At 33.3% G+C, this 19,333-nt stretch overlaps 2 protein-coding genes across 2 annotated transcripts; one reads left to right on the forward strand and one right to left on the reverse strand.

Annotated features, from left to right (window-relative positions):
- Positions 1-5,015: 5,015 nt before the first annotated feature.
- Positions 5,016-7,483, reverse strand: LOC149907174 (uncharacterized). The gene has a single exon (XM_090103751.1). It carries the CDS (start codon positions 7,267-7,269, stop codon positions 5,245-5,247), a length of 2,025 nt encoding a protein of 674 aa, XP_089959877.1. The 5' UTR covers positions 7,270-7,483; the 3' UTR covers positions 5,016-5,244.
- Positions 7,335-10,094, forward strand: LOC149907175 (uncharacterized). Its single transcript, XM_090103862.1, has 5 exons — positions 7,335-7,405; positions 7,458-7,714; positions 8,240-8,363; positions 8,610-8,730; positions 8,813-10,094. Exons 1-5 carry the CDS (start codon positions 7,335-7,337, stop codon positions 9,698-9,700), a joined length of 1,461 nt encoding a protein of 486 aa, XP_089959988.1. The 3' UTR covers positions 9,701-10,094.
- Positions 10,095-19,333: the final 9,239 nt, after the last annotated feature.

A 19,333-nucleotide genomic window follows, 5' to 3' on the forward strand; every position in this document is an offset into this window, starting at 1 on the left:
AGTATGCGAAATTACATTTGAAGTAGATGATAATATTTTTTATTTCCGAACTAATAGGTATGAAAGGTTCTGAAACGTACCTATTTCGTTTTTTTTAGTTCATACAGTAATTTAAAAACTTGAAACAATATGAAATTAATTGAAATTTACTTAATATCATTCATTTCATAATGTACATCACGATTGTATTTTCGTTACTATACAACAGCATAAATGTTCAGTTACGATTTTATGAATTTTTAACTTTTAGAATTATAATTTATTAATAAGTTATTAAATACAATATTTAAATATTTCTAAGGTTAATTTAGAACTTTTTAATTAATTAAGTTTGTATAAAATAGTACCTATTTGTGACTATAATTTTAAACTTAAAATATATCTATAAATAACATTGTAAATTACCGCTTTTAATGTTCCGTTCTGGATTATTACATTAATATGTTAGGTAAACTTGTTTTATATAGAAGCTAAACATAAAATATTTTGGAATGTAATATAAGCGAAAAGGAAATAAATATTTTCAATAAACTACGTTACAGACTGGTTTGTTTTATTTATATTTTTTTTATTGTCCCCACTAAAAATATCGGGATCATTGGGATAAGATATGATCAATAAAATAAATTGGAATATGTAAATATTTAGAAAACTTTTAAAATGTTTGTATTATATATATTTTAAAATGTTTATATTATTGCAAATTAGAAGAAAAAATATGCCAGACAATCGCACCTTTATTACAGTTTATTGACCTTTTAAATACGGTATTCATTTTTATAATCATATTAAGTTGCAATAGTTTGCTATTATAAAAAAGCATTTCAATCTTCTAAAATCTTTATAACATTATTTCAAAGAATATGTGACTGGACTGGACACTTTCTGTTTATGGCCAATATTATGTATTATGTAATATACACTTTTATGTGTTTTATGGACGTTATGATAAAGAGGCTATAAAGTTGTAATATAGTGAGAATTGTTGCTTTTACTTCCTTTTTTATTTTGATTTCAGCATAAAACGTTAATATCATGAAATTTATTTTCTCGGGAAATTCTGCAAGACATCTAATTAAGTACTTTTTTCGTTGTAATGTATACATATTTTACGTAATTAAGAATAACATATTCAAAATTGATTCATTTTGCCCATATACAGTAATAGAATATTGCACATTATTATACAGTATAACAGCTATTTAGTAACCCCAAATACCACCTGATCTCTGTACCAATAAAAATAAAGGCGAACATTTATTTACGAAATGAATATATTCCTGAAATCCTAAAGCATAACATTTTCCTTATAAGACTAACAAAAGCCAAAACAGGTTCGTGTCGGTTCGTTAGTTATACATAAAGTATCCATGTACTGTTTATGTAAAAGTGTAGCCTCAAGTTGGGAAAAGTTTGGAATCGATAGAACCGCAGGGTCCGCAAACGAAAACTATCTGAAAGCACTTTGCGGCAATATTTAGTGAGTTAAAACATTCAGGAATAGGTTACGCCAACTTTTACGTATACAAAACAGTACAACCTTTCCTATCAGTTTAACTATCTGTTTATGGGCTATCTATATATATCTATCTATAGCCATATTTGCATACGGTTAAATCACGTATATATAAAAACTTTTCCATTTATTCTTTTTCAATGTTATGTTAATGAAAAATACTACAGCTTTAAAGTATATAATATGTGCCTCGTAGAACAGCGTAAATAAAAAGTACGACTCGGAGCTTGATATAGGAAATTGAGAAATCAATTATGAATATAGGTAGATATACACAACGTATATCATCTAAAGAAATATTGCCAAGCCATATATCATACGTATACAAAACGTCGTGGATTGATGTTCCCGCTCAGAAGCGTCATAAATATTTCAAGTTTACAACGAATAATACAATCATACACTACGAAATTTACTCGTATTCTTAATTTTTCACAATCGAATTACAAAATTCAAGTGCAAATGAAACGTGCAAATATTTATCGAGTCAGTCTGATAACCGTCGTTACGTAAATATAGACTCAACATCAGTCAATAACTCAATTACTTTGGAGGTTCAGTACGAAAGGCGAATTCAATTACTTACATAAAATATACAGATCTACAGGCTAGCAACCGTCTTGTACCTTTTGATGTTTTCGTTTTAACTTACATTTAAACATCGACTGTTAATAAAATATTAAACATACCTATAAATTCACTTACATAATAGAAAACATACACATACCTACATTCACTTACATAAGAAGTATTCACTTACGTATTTGTGTTCAAAAATTAAAACTAATATATTTACTAGGTAGTGTTTGTTTTTATATATTTAGTGTTTTATGTGCATATAAGTTGCAAAAATAACTGTAATTTACGTTGCTACAACCAAAACAAAAACCGTGTCACAAAAAGAAAGGTATCCGGGTAGATTTATCGATCTTCGAACCTATGACTTCATTCCAAACAGGTTTGAATGGCTAAGATACCGCACCCCGATGTATCATTTGCTTCTGTTATCTTATCAAATTTCTTATCACGAAGGAAGCGGGCCACATAGAAGCCTCTTCAAATTCCTTATGCTTCCTCATCCGATAATCATGTTGGAAAAATAAATCATTTTATGAAAATCTTTCGAACATGTAATACGTATTTATTAAGCTTGTATATAACTATGGGGTATTATAACTTATACATAATATATTATGTATAACTATTGTGCTCGTAAAGTAGCTTTTTTATTCTATAAAAAGTTATTTTTAGTGCTTCTTATATTTACGAAATTCTGGAATGTTATATCATTTTTGTAGTGACATAAAATTCTAATAAAAACACACCCATGAATATTTATCATCAAATAATATTATATTAAACATTCCATTCCGTACAGTGTAAACCACAAGTTCTTGTGGTTACGATATAGGCACAACATACATAAACTCGTAAACCTTGGCGGTTTGGCGTACTTAATAGTTATAAGTTTTATAACTTTGCTCTCCGTGTTTCCAATAACCTAATTAGAGATTAATGTTAAAACTTTCTAGCGCTTTTGAAGTACTAAAAACTGAGTAAATTAGATAAATCCCCAAGTTCTATAATTTATTTAGAGCACTTGAAATAATATACGATTTCGCATTTGATAATAATCAGTAATCACAAATGGCATGTTTAAAAATAATATTTAAAAGGAGAGTAATACACATCAACCGAAGTATATTCAACTTTTCATTTATTTGTAAGAATACAATATTAGCACAGTTGACAGATATATACTACGTACATACAGTTAGGAAACTAAGCCCCCCCCATGAAATTATGACGTATAGCTATAGGGCTGTTACTTTTTGATATTTAACCGACTTGAAAAATAAAGGAGAAGGTTATCAATTCGGCCTGTATATTTCTGTTTGCTTTTTTTCACAGTTGATTTTGTGGTAATTTGGAGATTAAAACCCGTTAAAATACAAAAATGGTGTAGCCTAAATATGAATTTACAAGAAGAAACAATCCGAATTAATACAGCTTGTAAAAGTAAATACGTTTTTATCAGTGCTATATTTCGAAATCTAGTTTTGTTATGGACGCCGAAGGCTATTTAATGTACCAAAATTATTTATAATGCTTGATATTTGTATTATACATATATTCAATAATTATTTTAAACCAGAATTTACAATACTTGTATGTAGGTATACCTACTAAATTATTTTTAAAACGATAAATTAAATTAAATTAAAAAACACAAAATATGCAAAAATAAATTAAAATTATTATTATACGAGCATAGAACCTCTACCTTTTTGTTTTAGGAAGAAAAAGAAAATAGTTTGACAGGCTTAGTGCTTAACAAAGTGGAGACGCCACGTATCGATAAAAATACAATAATTATAATATCTATCTTTTTCTTCCCTAATATTTACGTAATTATGCACATAAATTTAAACAAGATTTTTTTTAAAAATAGATGCGAACTTTAAACAGACTGGACTCCTAATAGGTACTATTTGTAGCTATCATTTTGATAGAAAATATGTCAACATAATATAAAACTCATACTGCCATATCTATAGAAATTAAAAAATAGAGTCTTTTTAACTTGTAGTCAGATATGGTATTAACAAATATATTTATTGAAAGGGCTACAAACTGAAACAATCGATATTTATTTAATGTGAATTGACACAACTTTAAACTTTTTTCCATACTATATTCAAAATCTGTGGATGTGTCACCCGCTACTATCGATCCCCCTCAATACCCTTGTAAACACGCTTGATGGGGGGGGAGCCATTTCGAACATTTTGTATGAAGTTTCCTTACTGTATGTATCTGTATATTGTGATATTAGGTTTAAATGTCAATATTAAATATAGTATCCAAAACACGTGTTAAGACCTCATTATAATATGTAGATCTTATGTAGAGATTCATATGCCCAAAACAAAAGAAAGCTTCCCAAGTTTCCGTATTCTTGTTTAGTGAACGAATAATTATTGAAGACTGTATTTTCTCGATTAAACACCCAAGGAATAGTTATTAAAACAAGAGCATCGAGGCGTCTGTAAAATGTATATGCATGCGAATGCATTATTGCATGTCTAAATATATTATTTAAATATAGGGATTTTTAGAGTAAGGATTTTGGACAATACTCATAAATCCGTTCACAACTATTTACACATATTTTAATATCATAAAAATTAAAAATATAATCAGCCAATAAATTTTTAAAATAAAGGTGGACAATAAAGACGAGCGGCCAGGCGTGACTGATCAAAGCCTCCCGCTCTTTGATTAACCAGCTGATAACGGGAATTGGATTTATTATGACAATGTTATTTTATACGTGCCTTTTAACGTCCATAACAAACTTAATTATTATGGATATTGATCACTAATGCTAAAGTGCCTATTTATTGGAAAATACATACAATACATTGGAATGTTACCATTTTTTTTTTTTTTTTTTTTTTTTTAAAAGGCACCCGTCATCACAGGGTGTTCGCGCCACCTCTGGATTATAGTCCAGAGACTTTTTTTGCTTTTTTTTTTTTTTTTTGTTCAATTTTTAGAAATATTAACATACTGGTAACATATAAATATAAATAATGTACAATTAAAATTATAAAAACTTAAATTAAATTACAATATAAAATAGAATCAAAATTATTAAGTAAAAATTCAATAAAAACACGGCACAAAAACACTCAACTTAATCCTATATCACAGTTAAACTAATATCACACACTATTTCTTTGGTTAACTACGACTACAATATGCTTACAATATTGTAAGAACGCATCCTTACACTTATCCCCCAGGGCAGAAGGCAGATTCTCACCCGTCATCGCCATGCCCAATCTTTGTTCAATAGCATATCTATTGCTTGCAAAAATTGGGCACTCGAGTAACAGGTGAGGAACCGTCTCCTCAACTCCAGGCTGACATAGACACGACGGATTATCCTTCAGCTTGAATCTGTTCAAGTAGAAGGCGAATCCGCCGTGACCAGTCAGTACTTGTGTGGTGTGATGTGTGATGTTTATTTTCCCGACTACCTTGTATGCAGCTGCAGCGCTTGGGAAAAAGAGCTTCGTGACTCCGGCCGTTCCTCCTACATCGTATCTCCTATCCCATTCGCTGATCGTATCCTGTCTCAAAATACGCTTGACGAATGAAACAGGACACAGATCGTAATCCGGTTTCCTCCTCAACCCCAGAGCGGCCTCCTTGGCTAACTCGTCTGCCCGTTCGTTCCCCTTAAGCCCCGCGTGCGCCTTAATCCAAAACAGGGAGACCTCTCGCCTCTGCAATGCAGCGTTTCGGAGGGCCGCCCGTGTTTGCACAGCCAGGGGATGACGGGAACTCAGGGTAACCGCCTGGAGCGCCGATCTGGAGTCGCTGAAGACACCGACCTTTGCCGCTCCGCTCTTGCAGGCTATGTCTACTGCTCTTTTGAGCGCTAGGAGCTCAGCCTGATAGACGGTACAATACGGTGGCAACGCAAGCTTAACGGCCTTTGTCTCGGCCTCACCTTTCCATACGGAAAGGGCGGCTCCGACGCGACCCTCAATCTTGCTGCCGTCCGTATAGACCCTGTGGACGTGGCTGTCAACCACGTCGGCATAGGTGTCCTCATCTACCAAGCCGAACCCCAGCTCTACCTGCTCTGCCGGATGTGGGTCCTCAATCGCGGGTGCCATTCGTTCCACCTCCCTGTCCCTCAACACCGCCGGGTGCGACACACCCCTCCCGATCTCATAAAGCCTCGAAGCTTCGAGTATCCTGAGATCAAGAGGGAGAATCCCAGCCAACAGCATCGCAGAGTTCAGGGAGACAGTCCGATATGCTCTGCAGATCTTCAAGGCAAAACCCCGTTGAACGGTGTTAAGCCTCTTTCGGACCCCCATCTTTTCCGCTGTGGGTGCCCACGCTGCTGATGCATACAAGATAGTCGGTTCTATAACTGCGATATATATAGTCTTAACTACTTGGGGGTTAAGCCCCCAACTTACTCTGGCTGCTCTCGCTAATAGCTTGTAGCGGGCGATTGCCTTCTTGCAAACGTTCCCAACATGATCGTTGAATGTCAGGCCGCCGTCAATAATAAGACCCAGTATTTTAATATTATCGAAATACTGGATGTCCACACTACCCATTGTAAGTCGTGGCTTGTCATATTTTAGTTTTCGTGTCGAGAGCAGTGCACACGTCTTATGTGGCGCGAATTTCAGCTTATTTCTAACACCCCATTCGTCAATTATTCCTAATATGCGGTTTGCCTTGACCTCTATTTCTAAGCCCGTATCTCCATCAAACACTAACACTATGTCGTCGGCAAACGCCTGACAGAACACTTTCATCTCCTCTAACATCCACAGCAGGGGATCCAACAAGAGGTCCCACAGGAGCGGTCCACCTATGGACCCCTGTACGCACCCCTTGTTGGTTTCCCTACTCACTTCCACACCTGCATACCTTACATTCACTCCCCTTTCACTCAGGTAGCTGCTAATCACCCGCCTCAAGTTCACCGGACACCCAACTTCGGCCAACCGCACCTTTATGGCTGGCCACCAGGCGCTGTCGAAAGCTCCCTCTATGTCCAGCGAAACCACAACAGAAATCTTCTTCTCCTCCCTCTTATTTCTGATATGGTTCACTAGTCTATAGAGGGCGTCTTCGGTGCTCCTCTGTGGCATGAAACCATACTGATGGGGGCTTATTTTGGGCAGCAAGTAGAACCTGAGTCGGGCGACCAACATCTTTTCGAAGATTTTGCCGAGAACAGGTAAGAGACCGATCGGTCGATAGGCTTTCGGTACCCGGTATGATTCCCTGCCCGGCTTTCTCAGCACCACCACAGTCGCCCACTTCCACTGTTTGGGGAAGTAGGCGACAGTGAGGCACTTGTTCAACAGCGCAAGGAACCACTCCGGGTTACAATCTACAGCGTGCTGGCAGATGTCGGCCGTGAGGCCATCCGCCCCGGGGGCCTTCTTGGGATTGAAGGACTTAACGGCTCCCTTCAACTCCTCCATGATGAAAGGAGGATCGTCCGGACCCGTCGGCGGTTCGGTGTCCAAGGACTTCGCCCGCCGACGCGTCAAACGTTGCTCCTCACTTTCACCACTCTCCAGGTCCACGGGGTAGAAGGTCTCCGCCAACAGTTCCGCAGAGCTTCGGGCATTGAGGGTTTCACCGCACCTCGTAAGGGGCAGATCCTTCACTCTCCCTGTGGCCCTGTTCAGCACCCTGTAGATGCCCTCCCAGACCCCCTCCCTATCCTGTTTCCGGCAAAACTCCTTCCAGCTCTCACATTGCGCATCTTTCACCGCCTTTTCATACTTCTCCTTTTGTTCCAAAAGTAATACTTTATAAAGTTAATTATGATAATCACTTAAGCTAGCATCTCAAAAATAATATCTTATTTCTTTTTATTTATTACAGTTAAAAAACAGGATGTAAAAAATATGATTACCTATTTTATATTCAAATATTGGATTAGAAATGTCTGGAAAAATTACATTAAAAAGTTGAATTTAATCTGTTTCGAGCGAGCCATATTCATTCCGTTTTATCTCCTTTGGGAATGAAGAAATTCAAAGAGTACTCGGGGCTGTTATTTATAGCTCTTTTAGCGGAACTGAAATTTCGATTACAACAAAGAAGTTTTAAATTAATTTTCTTATAAAGCATAACTCAAGTTTGCGCTCATTAATAATTATTTTACAGAATTTGAAGATCAAAGATCAAGGTTCTTCGCGGAGCATGAAAGATTTGATGATTTCATGGAAATGCGTGAAGGGTTGGATCTAATTGGCGTCAGCTCGTTTAAAGAGTACATGGTCGCTTATAGGTATGGAATATATTTTATCAGATATAGATCTTACATGTGGCATGAAACACGTTTTCATAATAAGTTAAAGTGTTAATATTTGTACGCTTAACCTACAAACATTTCAGTTTGTATTGGACGTTTAATTAAAACTTAGGGGTAAACTTTTTGACCGGATTTAATATAATTAATTAGCCAATGATTGTTTTTGTTATATTTTGAATAACATTATTTTTCTCCCTATTTTTTAATATCTGTTTATTTTAGGGACACCGACCGATGTCCTTGGTATTCTTCACAGCTTCTATTCTGGACGTTATCTTGCCTTCTTCTATCTTGGCCTCTTAGAATTGTTATAGAATGTAATACAGCATACGTACATTATACGGTAAGTTTTACGTCGTTATCAATGATAATATTTCCATATTTTTTTTTTTCATTTATTATACTTATTAAATTTATTGTTACAGATTACGAAAATATTTGGTACAAACTACGAATTAGATCCGAGTCGACAGTTAGACTTGGATACACATTTATCTGACACACTTCCGCCCGTCCCAAACACAAATTACTCTTGGGCATTAGCAGATGAACAAAGTGCTGTTCTATGTTCAGCTCCCAGACCACCTCGAACTCTCCCACTTTCCCACGCTTCTACAGTTGATAGTTTAGAATTATTCGCCGCTATTCGAGGTAACTGTGCCATTGTACCTTCATATTCAGAAGCCATGCGAATTGATGCGGCAGTACGAGAAGAACCCGCTGAAAGTTCTAACTCTGGTGTCGTAATTGATATAGAATCAGACAGACCCACTAGGCCAGCAATCAAAGCTGCCTCGTTTGATGAACCGCCCAGAAGACCAAAGGTAACAATATCAGGGACTCATTCTAGTAATAACATAGCCGGTAGTTCTAGGTCGAATGAAGCGAAGCAACTGAATAGAAGATCCTGGGCAGGAGTGTTAACTACAGGTCGTAGTGCTAGACAGATTTTAGAAGACTTAACAAATAACGTCAATTATGAACAAATTCCAGAACCTCAGGTACAAAATAGGGAGGGCGCTATTTATTTCTCAAGAGAACTGTCTCCTATTTCGTCTAGAGATCCATTTGGTGGTCGAGCTCAAACTACTCCTACGGATGAGCCTCCTACTTATGAAGAGGCTTTGAAATTACCAGCACTAAGAAAGTTAACTAGGTCTATAACTGGGACAGATTTCGGTGGCCCTAGACGAGCGTTTTTGAGAGATGTTCTTTCAAATAGACGGTCCTGTTTAGAGGGTGTTGGTGTTTTAGCTGGAGCCAAAGCTGTTAGGGTTCCCTGCGATGAATCCGGCGAAGAAACACACCTATAGTGCTTCGTATAATTATGCTATTTTAATGGTGCAATACTAGTTATAAACTAGGCTGTAAAATGACTGAGTGACGTTATTAATATCGTATTATGTATTTTCGGCAATACCATTTAAAAAGAGCTTACAGTTTATTCTTTGTTTTATAACATGTCATTTTATTCCCATCAGTAAATAATATTAACTTGTTCTCAAATAATGAATAAGTTTATTAATTAAACGAACCGTTCACCAGTAAAATTCCTGTATAATAACTGTGTCTCATGCAGATATTGTTTATCAAATTAATTTTGCGAAACATTGTCCTTATTAAAACTTTCCGCCTTTGGGAGCTGAAGTCCATTTGTTATAGGTCGATGATAAATGGTATTCGTTTTGGTTATTTATTTAAAAACGACCCACGTATATGCTAATTGTTGAATAATGTAAATATTCCATAATTATAAAGCTTACTGCTTAAGAAAAAGGTAATTTTTAAGGTGAAAGACATTCATAAGACTTGGTACGTTTCATTTATGTGAAGAACAGGATTTGATAAATGCCTTTATATTCCAAATATCGTCAATTATATATGCGACATGTTTACACTCCTTTTGGAGTTTTTTCTGCAGCACCATGTTATATTATTCCCACTGATTAAATTGTAAATAATAACATTTTATAAATACCAAAGCATCGGTCAAAGTTATGATAATTACTAAGGCAGTGCCTTCTATCGTAAGATAAAATGAAGTTTATTTAATTCGGGTCCTTGTGGTTTCTTTGCAGTTTGATTCATTTACGAAAGTTATTTAACTCCTCACTGTAATATTCAGTATAAAAACATTATATTTTAGGTATGTATTTACCTTTATAACGATATAGTTGAACGTGCAGAATGTGTCCATACTTAAAAAAACCACTCTCTGTACCTATCAAATTGAAAGGCATTTACTAAATGAATTTTTAAGCGAAGCTTTTTAATAGGTTAAGCTGGGCTATTTTTATTTTGGTATCTAGGAGGTTAGGAACATAGATAAGCCGCTCTAAATAAAATGTTGATTAATATAGATATTACGCCAAAAGTGATACTAATTTTAAGTCTGAATAAATTCGATTACGTACGTTTGATGGAACCAACTAAATTAGAATTTGCTTGTAGATATTAAATTTTGAACTGCTGAATTAATACTTGAAATGAGTGTATGTCAAAAAATATTGTGACCTTGCTGTAAAAAAACTTTTCTTCCTTTTTTTTGAAGTGTGTTTTTTGTTTTCGTTAAAGGTTTTAGTAAACAAAATCTCATCTAATTACGCACACATTAATGATACGTTAATTTCTTTTAAAAAATGTGAAATTGTTTCTTGTTATTGTCTTACTACCTATACTTAAATATAATATTCTAGCCATCTTGAAAATAGAGTTCGTTTTCATATATGAAATTAATGGCTAAATTCGATACATGTTTTCATTGTTTGTGATATTATTTTGGGATTATTTTTTCTCATTTGAGTGTTATATATATTGGTCCATGGTGTTATTGACGAAAATGTTCTATTTGAAAATCCCTCCAACATGGGTTCCTATTCCACGGTAATTGGTATAAAACATCAAACAAATAGATTAAAAATAAGTTATGTTTTCAAAAAAATAACCGTACAATTTATAGTAACATTTAGAGGGTAGGTTAGGTTATTGTAAAAGTGCCAATGTAAAATGGAATAGTATATAAAATTACCAGTTGCGTAAGTATGCGAAATTACATTTGAAGTAGATGATAATATTTTTTATTTCCGAACTAATATGAAAGGTTCTGAAACGTACCTATTTCGTTTTTTACCCGACTGCCAAAGAAGGAGGGTAATGTTTTTCGAGTGTATGTAAGTATGTATGTATGTCTTTTCCTTTGTGACCACCTGTAGCCTAAACGGCTTGATGGGTTTTGATGTATGAGGTATCGTTAGATTTGTCTTGATTACGGGAGTGTCATAGGAAACATTTTATCCTAAAAGTCCCACGGGATAAAGACATAATAATATTTTTTCTAAATTTCCCTTTAAAAAAATATGTATGCGGTATCATTAGATTCATTTCAATCACGGAGTAATTAATATAGCTCTTTTTTTAGTGTGCAGTCGGGTATTTTGTTTTTTTAATAATAATTAACTTGTTATTTTAGTTCATACAGTAATTTAAAAACTTGAAACAATATGAAATTAATTGAAATTTACTTAATATCATTCATTTCATAATGTACATCACGATTGTATTTTCGTTACTATACATTATACAACAGCATAAATGTTCAGTTACTATTTTATGACTTTTTAACTTTTAGAATTATAATTTATTAATAAGTTATTGAATACAATATTTAAATATTTCTAAGGTTAATTTAGAACTTTTTAATTAATTAAGTTTGTATAAAATAGTACCTATTTGTGACTATAATTTTAAACTTAAAATATATAAATAACATTGTAAATTACCGCTTTTAATGTTCCGTTCTGGATTATTACATTAATATGTTAGGTAAACTTGTTTTATATAGAAGCTAAACATAAAATATTTTGGAATGTAATATAAGCGAAAAGGAAATTAATATTTTCAATAAACTACGTTACAGACTGGTTTGTTTTATTTATATTTTTTTTTAGTGTCCCCACTAAAAATATTGGGATCATTGGGATAAGACATGATCAATAAAATAAATTGGAATACGTAAATATTTAGAAAACTTTTAAAATGTTTGTATTATATATATTATAAAATGTTTATATTATTGCAAATTAGAAGAAAAAATATGCCAGACAATCACACCTTTATTACTGTTTACTGACCTTTTAAGGGTGCACTCACACACATCAGTCACCGTCACGGCACGTCACCGGACAGGATTAAAAAAAAATATGTATCAATAGTTCTAGTATGACTCTGTTCCCACACGACAGTCGCCGGCACGAAATCTATCAGTGACGTCACCGGTCAGGCACGTCAAATAATCTTTCCATACATGTATCATACTTTTATCCCCACACACCCGGTGCCGTCACGTCTCAGTTCAGTCAGCGTCGTGCTACCGTCAATAATTGCTACATGTTCTCTAGCGTGACACACGTCTAATCACTGACTAACCTGATGTATGTGTTCAATGATTCAGTCAAACCGGCGACGTGACTGACGGACAACATGACGGTGACTGGTGTTTGTGGATACGTACACAAACCGTCACCGATCAGTCATCGGTGCCGTGACGGTGACTGATGTGTGTGAGTGCACCCTTAATACGGTATTCATTTTTATAATCATATTAAGTTGCAATAGTTTGCTATTATAAAAAAGCATTTCAATCTTCTAAAATCTTTATAACATTAACTTCAAAGAATATGTGACTGGACTGGACACTTTCTGTTTATGGCCAATATTATGTATTATGCAATATACACTTTTATGTGTTTTATGGACGTTATGATAAAGAGGCTATAAAGTTGTAATATAGTGAGAATTGTTGCTTTTACTTCCTTTTTTATTTTGATTTCAGCATAAAACGTTAATATGTATCACGAAATTTATTTTCTCGGGAAATTCTGCAAGACATCTAATTAAGTACTTTTTTCGTTGTAATTTATACATATTTTACGTAATTAAGAATAACGTATTCAAAATTGATTCATTTTGCCATTATACAATATACAGTAATAGAATATTGCACATTATTATACAGTATAACAGCTATTTAGTTACCCCAAATACCACCATCTCTGTACCAATAAAAATAAAGGCGAACATTAATTTACGAAATGAATATATTCCTGAAATCCTAAAGCATAACATTTTCCTTATAAGACTAACAAAAGCCAAAACAGGTTCGTGTCGGTTCGTTAGTTATACATAAAGTATCCATGTACTGATTATTTATGTAAAAGTGTAGCCTCAAGTTGGGAAAAGTTTGGAATCGATAGAACCGCAGGGTCCGCAAACGAAAACTATCTGAAAGCACTTTGCGGCAATATGTAGTGAGTTAAAACATTCAGGAATAGGTTACGCCAACTTTTACATATACAAAATAGTACCTATCCTATCGATTTTACTATCTATTTTTGGGCTAGCCATTTTTGCGTACGATTAAATCATGTATATTATATATATCAAAACTTTTCCACTTCTACTTTTCCAATGTTAGGTTGAGGAAAAATATTAGAGCTTTAATTGATGTCTTATAAGTAATAATAAAGGAAGAGTATTAAAGTTTATGAGCCTCGTAGAACAGCGCTAATAAAAAGTATGATTCAGAACTCGTTAAACGAAATTTAGAAATCAATTTTGAATACACAACGTATCATCTAGAGAAATATTGCCAGGCCATATATCATACGAATACAAAACGTCGTTGATTGATGTTCCCGCTCACACATGTGTACAAGGAATAATAAGGAAAAATAAATATTTCAAGTTTACAAGGAATAATACAATTATCCTACATTACACAATTTGCTCGTATTCTTAATTTTTCACAATCGAATTACAAAATTCAAATGCAAATGAAACGTGCAAATATTTATCGAGTCAGTCTGATAACCGTCGTTACATAAATATAGACTCAACATCAGTCAATAACTCAATTACTTTGGAGGTTCCAGTACGAAAGGCGAATTCAATTACTTACATAAAATATACAGATCTACAGGCTAGCAACCGTCTTGTACCTTTTGATGTTTCCGTTTTAACTTACATTTGAACATCGACTGTTAATAAAATATTAAACATATCTATACATTCACTTACATAAGAAGTATTCACTTACGTATCGGTGTTCAAAAATTAAAACTTTCATATATTTACTAGGTAGTGTTTGTTTTATATATTTAGTGTTTTATGTGCATATAAGTTGCAAAAATAACTGTAATTTACGTTGCTACAACCAAAACAAAAACCGTGGCATAAAAAGATAAAGGTATTCGGGTAGATTTATCGATCTTCCAACCTATGACTTCCAAACAGGTTTGAATGGCTAAGATACCACACCCCGATGTATCATTTGCTTCTGTTATCTTATCAAGTTTCTTATCACGAAGGAAGCGGACCACATAGAAGCCTCTTCAAATTCCTTATGCTTCCTCATCCGATAATCATGTTGGAAAAATAAATCATTTTATGAAAACCTTTCGAACATGTAATACGTATTTATTAAGCTTGTATAGAACTATGGGGTATTATAACTTATACATAATATATTATAACTATTGTGCTCGTAAAGTAGCTTTTGTATTCTATAAAAAGTTATTCTTATATTTACGAAATTCTGGATGTTATACCATTTTTGTAGTGATATAAAATTCTAATAAAAACACACCCATGAATATATATCATCAAATATTATATTAAACATTCCATTCCGTACAGTGTAAACCACAAGTTCTTGTGGTTACGATATAGGCACAACATACATAAACTCGTAAACCTTGGCGGTTTGGCGTACTTAATAGTTATAAGTTTTATAACTTTGCTCTCCGTGTTTCCAATAACCTCATTAGAGATTAATGTTAAAACTTTCTAGCGCTTTTGAAGTACTAAAAACTGAGTAAATTGGATAAATCCTCAAGTTCTATAATTTATTTAGAGTACTTGAAATAATATACGATTTCGCATTTGATAATAATCACAAATGGCATATTTAAAAATAATATTTGAAAGGAGAGTAATACACATCAACCGAAGTATATTCAAGTAATCATTTATTTGTAAGAATACAATATGAGGTTGAAATGTCAATATTAAATATAGTATCCAAAACACGTGTTAAGACCTCATTATAATATGTAGATCTTATGTAGAGATTCATATGCCCAAAACAAAAGAAAGATTCCCAAGTTCCCGTATTCTTGTTTAGTGAACGAATAATAATTATTGAAGACTGTATTTTCTCGATAGTACACCCAATGAATAGTTATTAAAACAAGAGCATCGAGGCGTCTGTAAAATGTATATGCATGCGAATGCATTATTGCAGGTCTAAATATATTATTTAACTATAGGAATTTTTAGAGTAAGGATTTTGGACAATGCTCATAAATCCGTTCACAACTATTTACACATATTTTAATATCATAAAAATTAAAAATATAATCAGCCAATAAATTTTTAAAATAAAGGTGGACAATAAAGACGAGCGGCCAGGCGTGACTGATCAAAGCCTCCCGCTCTTTGATTAACCAGCTGATAACGGGAATCGGATTTATTATGACAATGTTATTTTATACGTGCCTTTTAACGTCCATAACAAACTTAATTATTATGGATATTGATATCACTAATGCTAAAGTGCATATTTATTGGAAAATACATACAATAGGTATACATTGGAATGTTACCATTTACCAACGAGGGTTGATGGCCGTTAGATAGATAAAAGTCTGGATAGTATCGGTTTCATTTCAACAATTTACTAAGGTCAATCTTAATTACCACAGACACTACGAATATAATTGAAAACATTGAAAAAACCGTAGTAATAAATTACATTAATTCAAAATTTTCTTCGACATTATCCAGGAGCCGAGTTTTAAGAGTTTAATAATTACTTTTAAAGACTGTATTTATTCTAAATAACAAACATATTTGTAGGTCATTGGACAATAATTCCACTTGTAGAAGAAAAAATGCTTACACTAACAAATGTGTCGTGATTAAAGGACAAATTGAGGCGCCGACTCGTCGCGCCACCCGCATATTCAAGGATCGTCTCTTGTACACAACTCCTTAGAAACGATTTTTAACATATAAATTAATAAATTTGTAGAAATATATGATACAAACAAATACATCTTTAAAATAGTGAGATTTAAATTTAATATTCACGCTTTTAATACTAAGAAATCACGCACGTTTGAAACACTAAAATGATTGTATAAGGCGCATTATTTTTTTCGTTTTTGCAAATTTAATCTCCCTAGCAAATGTCTGTACATAAATATTCCATCACGATTTTTAATTAACTCCTACCGACGAAATAGGGATATGTTCTCAATGCATACCAATGAACAAATAAACATATAAATCGTTCGCTTATCCGACCTCTATAGTTAATGAAAATCACTTGAACCACGTCAAGCTGTATCTGTTTTGCAAATAGATCACGTTAACAGTGATCTAGATTCTAACTAGGTCTTGTTTCAGATATTAATCATTTACTGGATGAAATTTCTAGAACATAGCCTTGATCTGTTTTCCCCGTCTAGGATGTAATGGACAATTTAACCTTTATAAAGTTTGTCATGGCAGTCAAAGATAAAGTGCTTTCATTGTAGGGTCTTGAATAACACGGTCTTTGTTAATGTCCGAGATTGGTTTGTTTTATTATTTTTGTAAATATTTTGTGTTATAAGAAGATTTTATTTATCTTTTTTATTAAACTTCATAATAAAATTAGAAGTACTAGAAATATATATATTAATCAAAATAATTTAAAAAATGCAATGATGTGTTTTGAGTTAGAATTTAGTAGCTTTTAAAATTTTCTTGAAATCACGAAAAGCGCACTCGTCTCCAGGGGATGCTATGATAATTACGGCATGCATGACAACTTTTTAATATACAGTCGTTCTAAAAATTTTCAAGCTGAAATATGTAAAAAAAATATTCCAAATAATAAATGTAGATATAATATTTAAGTAAATAATAATCAAACATAATGTTTCAGACAACTAGGCGTCTATTTCAGGCGCCATAAAGACGTGGGCGTGTTTTGAGGCTGAGACTAAGCGAAAGGTCTAATTCTAGTTTATATTTAAATAAGTTCTCGTAAATAAACAATTGTAAGATCAAGTATTCAGTTACTTCTGAATTTCTACATTTTTTATAGTAGGTATAAGTTTTAGTTTAACCTATCTGTAAGTAATTTGTATACCTAAGTTCAGAATAAAATTAATAAATTAGTAAATATAGTACTATAGATATAGTTACTACATATTGTATTAGATAGTTTCTATAGGAATTATTCGAAAGAACATTTTCTAACCTATTCACGTCTATTTTTAACCATTAACACTAATAGCACTACGCACACAAGCACAAAATTCTTAGCGAACCAGTGTGTATAAAATTCATAAGCCGAACACCTTTGTGGATGCCTTTGATCGTAATCCCGTCTAACAAAATGAATTAAACATGTCCCTCGGCAGGGCCTATGGAAATTTTAACATCCTCAAAGTTCGGTGATTACGACAAACTTCGGTACGTTCAAGTTGTTTGGAAACGAAAGCAAAATCAATGAATTTTAAACAAAGTGATAAATAAACTTGCTAATTGTGGAGGTTTGTTAACTAATTAAGAACTGATTTTTTGCTTTAAGTAAAATTACTCAATACGAAGACGCGTATGAAGCCATCACATTATTATTAGGTCTATAAGTTACGAATTGATTATCTCTATTGTCTCTATCTTGTCAGTGAATAATCAAAGCTGCTATACCAGATTAATAGCTCAATCCTATATACATCACTTACGATATATCCTCACATTAGCAAATAGCAATTTATTACTAGCTGAGCCAACGGCCACAGATTAATCAAAAACAATACAGAGATATTAGGGGTCTGGGCTGTCAATTTATCAAATGTTTATGAATTACCTTTATACTATCGAATTGTTTCAATCATCTTTATATTGGCACACATTTGTCTATCAATCTTTATTAATATATTTTGTTGTGTGAATAATTTGTTTATTACCTATAGATAAATGCGATAATTATTGTCGTCTAAATGAATACCTCGTATTTACGTAATATGATTTGACTTGAAACGATACATTATAATAATATTGTGATCGAAATAATTATTGTATCGGGAAATTATAATTGTTTGTTCATAAGCTCTGTTAGTTTATTGTGTTTACTTGATAACGTTATACGTTATCTTAATAATTTAATAGGATTAATTAAGTGTCGCATCTGTATGCTTGGCAGGGGCTAAATAAAAATAGGTGGCTCTAAATAAACGAAAGACGTACTTTCCACATTTTATTTTACGAGGAATTTTTATCCTTTTTTTTTTGAACCCTCATTACAATACTAACACATCAGTACAAATGCTTGTTTTTGCATTAAATGTACAAGCAGGATTTTAGAAGACTACTAAACAAGAAATTTGCTAAAACTATTAATTGCGTTAAGAGCAGTGCGTGGTGGCTCAGTGGTGAGACCTCGGACTAAATTGATTTTTCAATTTATCTGCGCATGTTGTAACATCACCACTGCTCGAACGGTGAAGGAAAACATCGTGAGGAAACCGACATGTCGAAGAATCAAAAGTTCGACGACATGTGTCATCCACCAACCCGCACTTGGCCAGCGTGGTGGATTATGGCCTGTACCCTCATAGGAGGCCCGTGTCCCAGCAGTGGGAACGTATATGGGCTGATGATGATGATGATGATGATGATTAATTGCGTATGGAAAACAAATGATATATTGCCACAGAATAGATAATAGTAACTAAACGTTACTACGTCATTCTTGGAACACAAAACAAATGACGCTTAACCGTTATGTCACGAGTGAATTGGCTTTGCTTTGATGTCGGAAGCAAAATTAATTTAAACGCACATGAACACTCGCTTCAGAGTTTAAGCTTGCAATTTTTAACATGACACTATCG

This window comes from Colias eurytheme, chromosome 7, assembly GCF_061535395.1.
Source record: "Colias eurytheme isolate Ceu_HAF_F1 chromosome 7, ilColEury1 Martin Lab GWU primary, whole genome shotgun sequence".
NCBI classification, from domain to species: Eukaryota; Metazoa; Arthropoda; class Insecta; order Lepidoptera; family Pieridae; genus Colias; species Colias eurytheme.

Excerpts from the sequence above, each read along its gene's own strand:
- LOC149907175 (XM_090103862.1), top strand. The coding sequence starts at position 7,335 with ATGATTCCCTGCCCGGCTTTCTCAGCACCACCACAGTCGCCCACTTCC. Across the intron at positions 7,406-7,457 it reads GTTTGGGGAAGTAGGCGACA|CGTGCTGGCAGATGTCGGCC; the intron begins GTGAGGCACTTG and ends TACAATCTACAG. Across the intron at positions 8,364-8,609 it reads GAGTACATGGTCGCTTATAG|GGACACCGACCGATGTCCTT; the intron begins GTATGGAATATA and ends TGTTTATTTTAG.
- LOC149907174 (XM_090103751.1), bottom strand. The coding sequence starts at position 7,269 with ATGTTGGTCGCCCGACTCAGGTTCTACTTGCTGCCCAAAATAAGCCCC.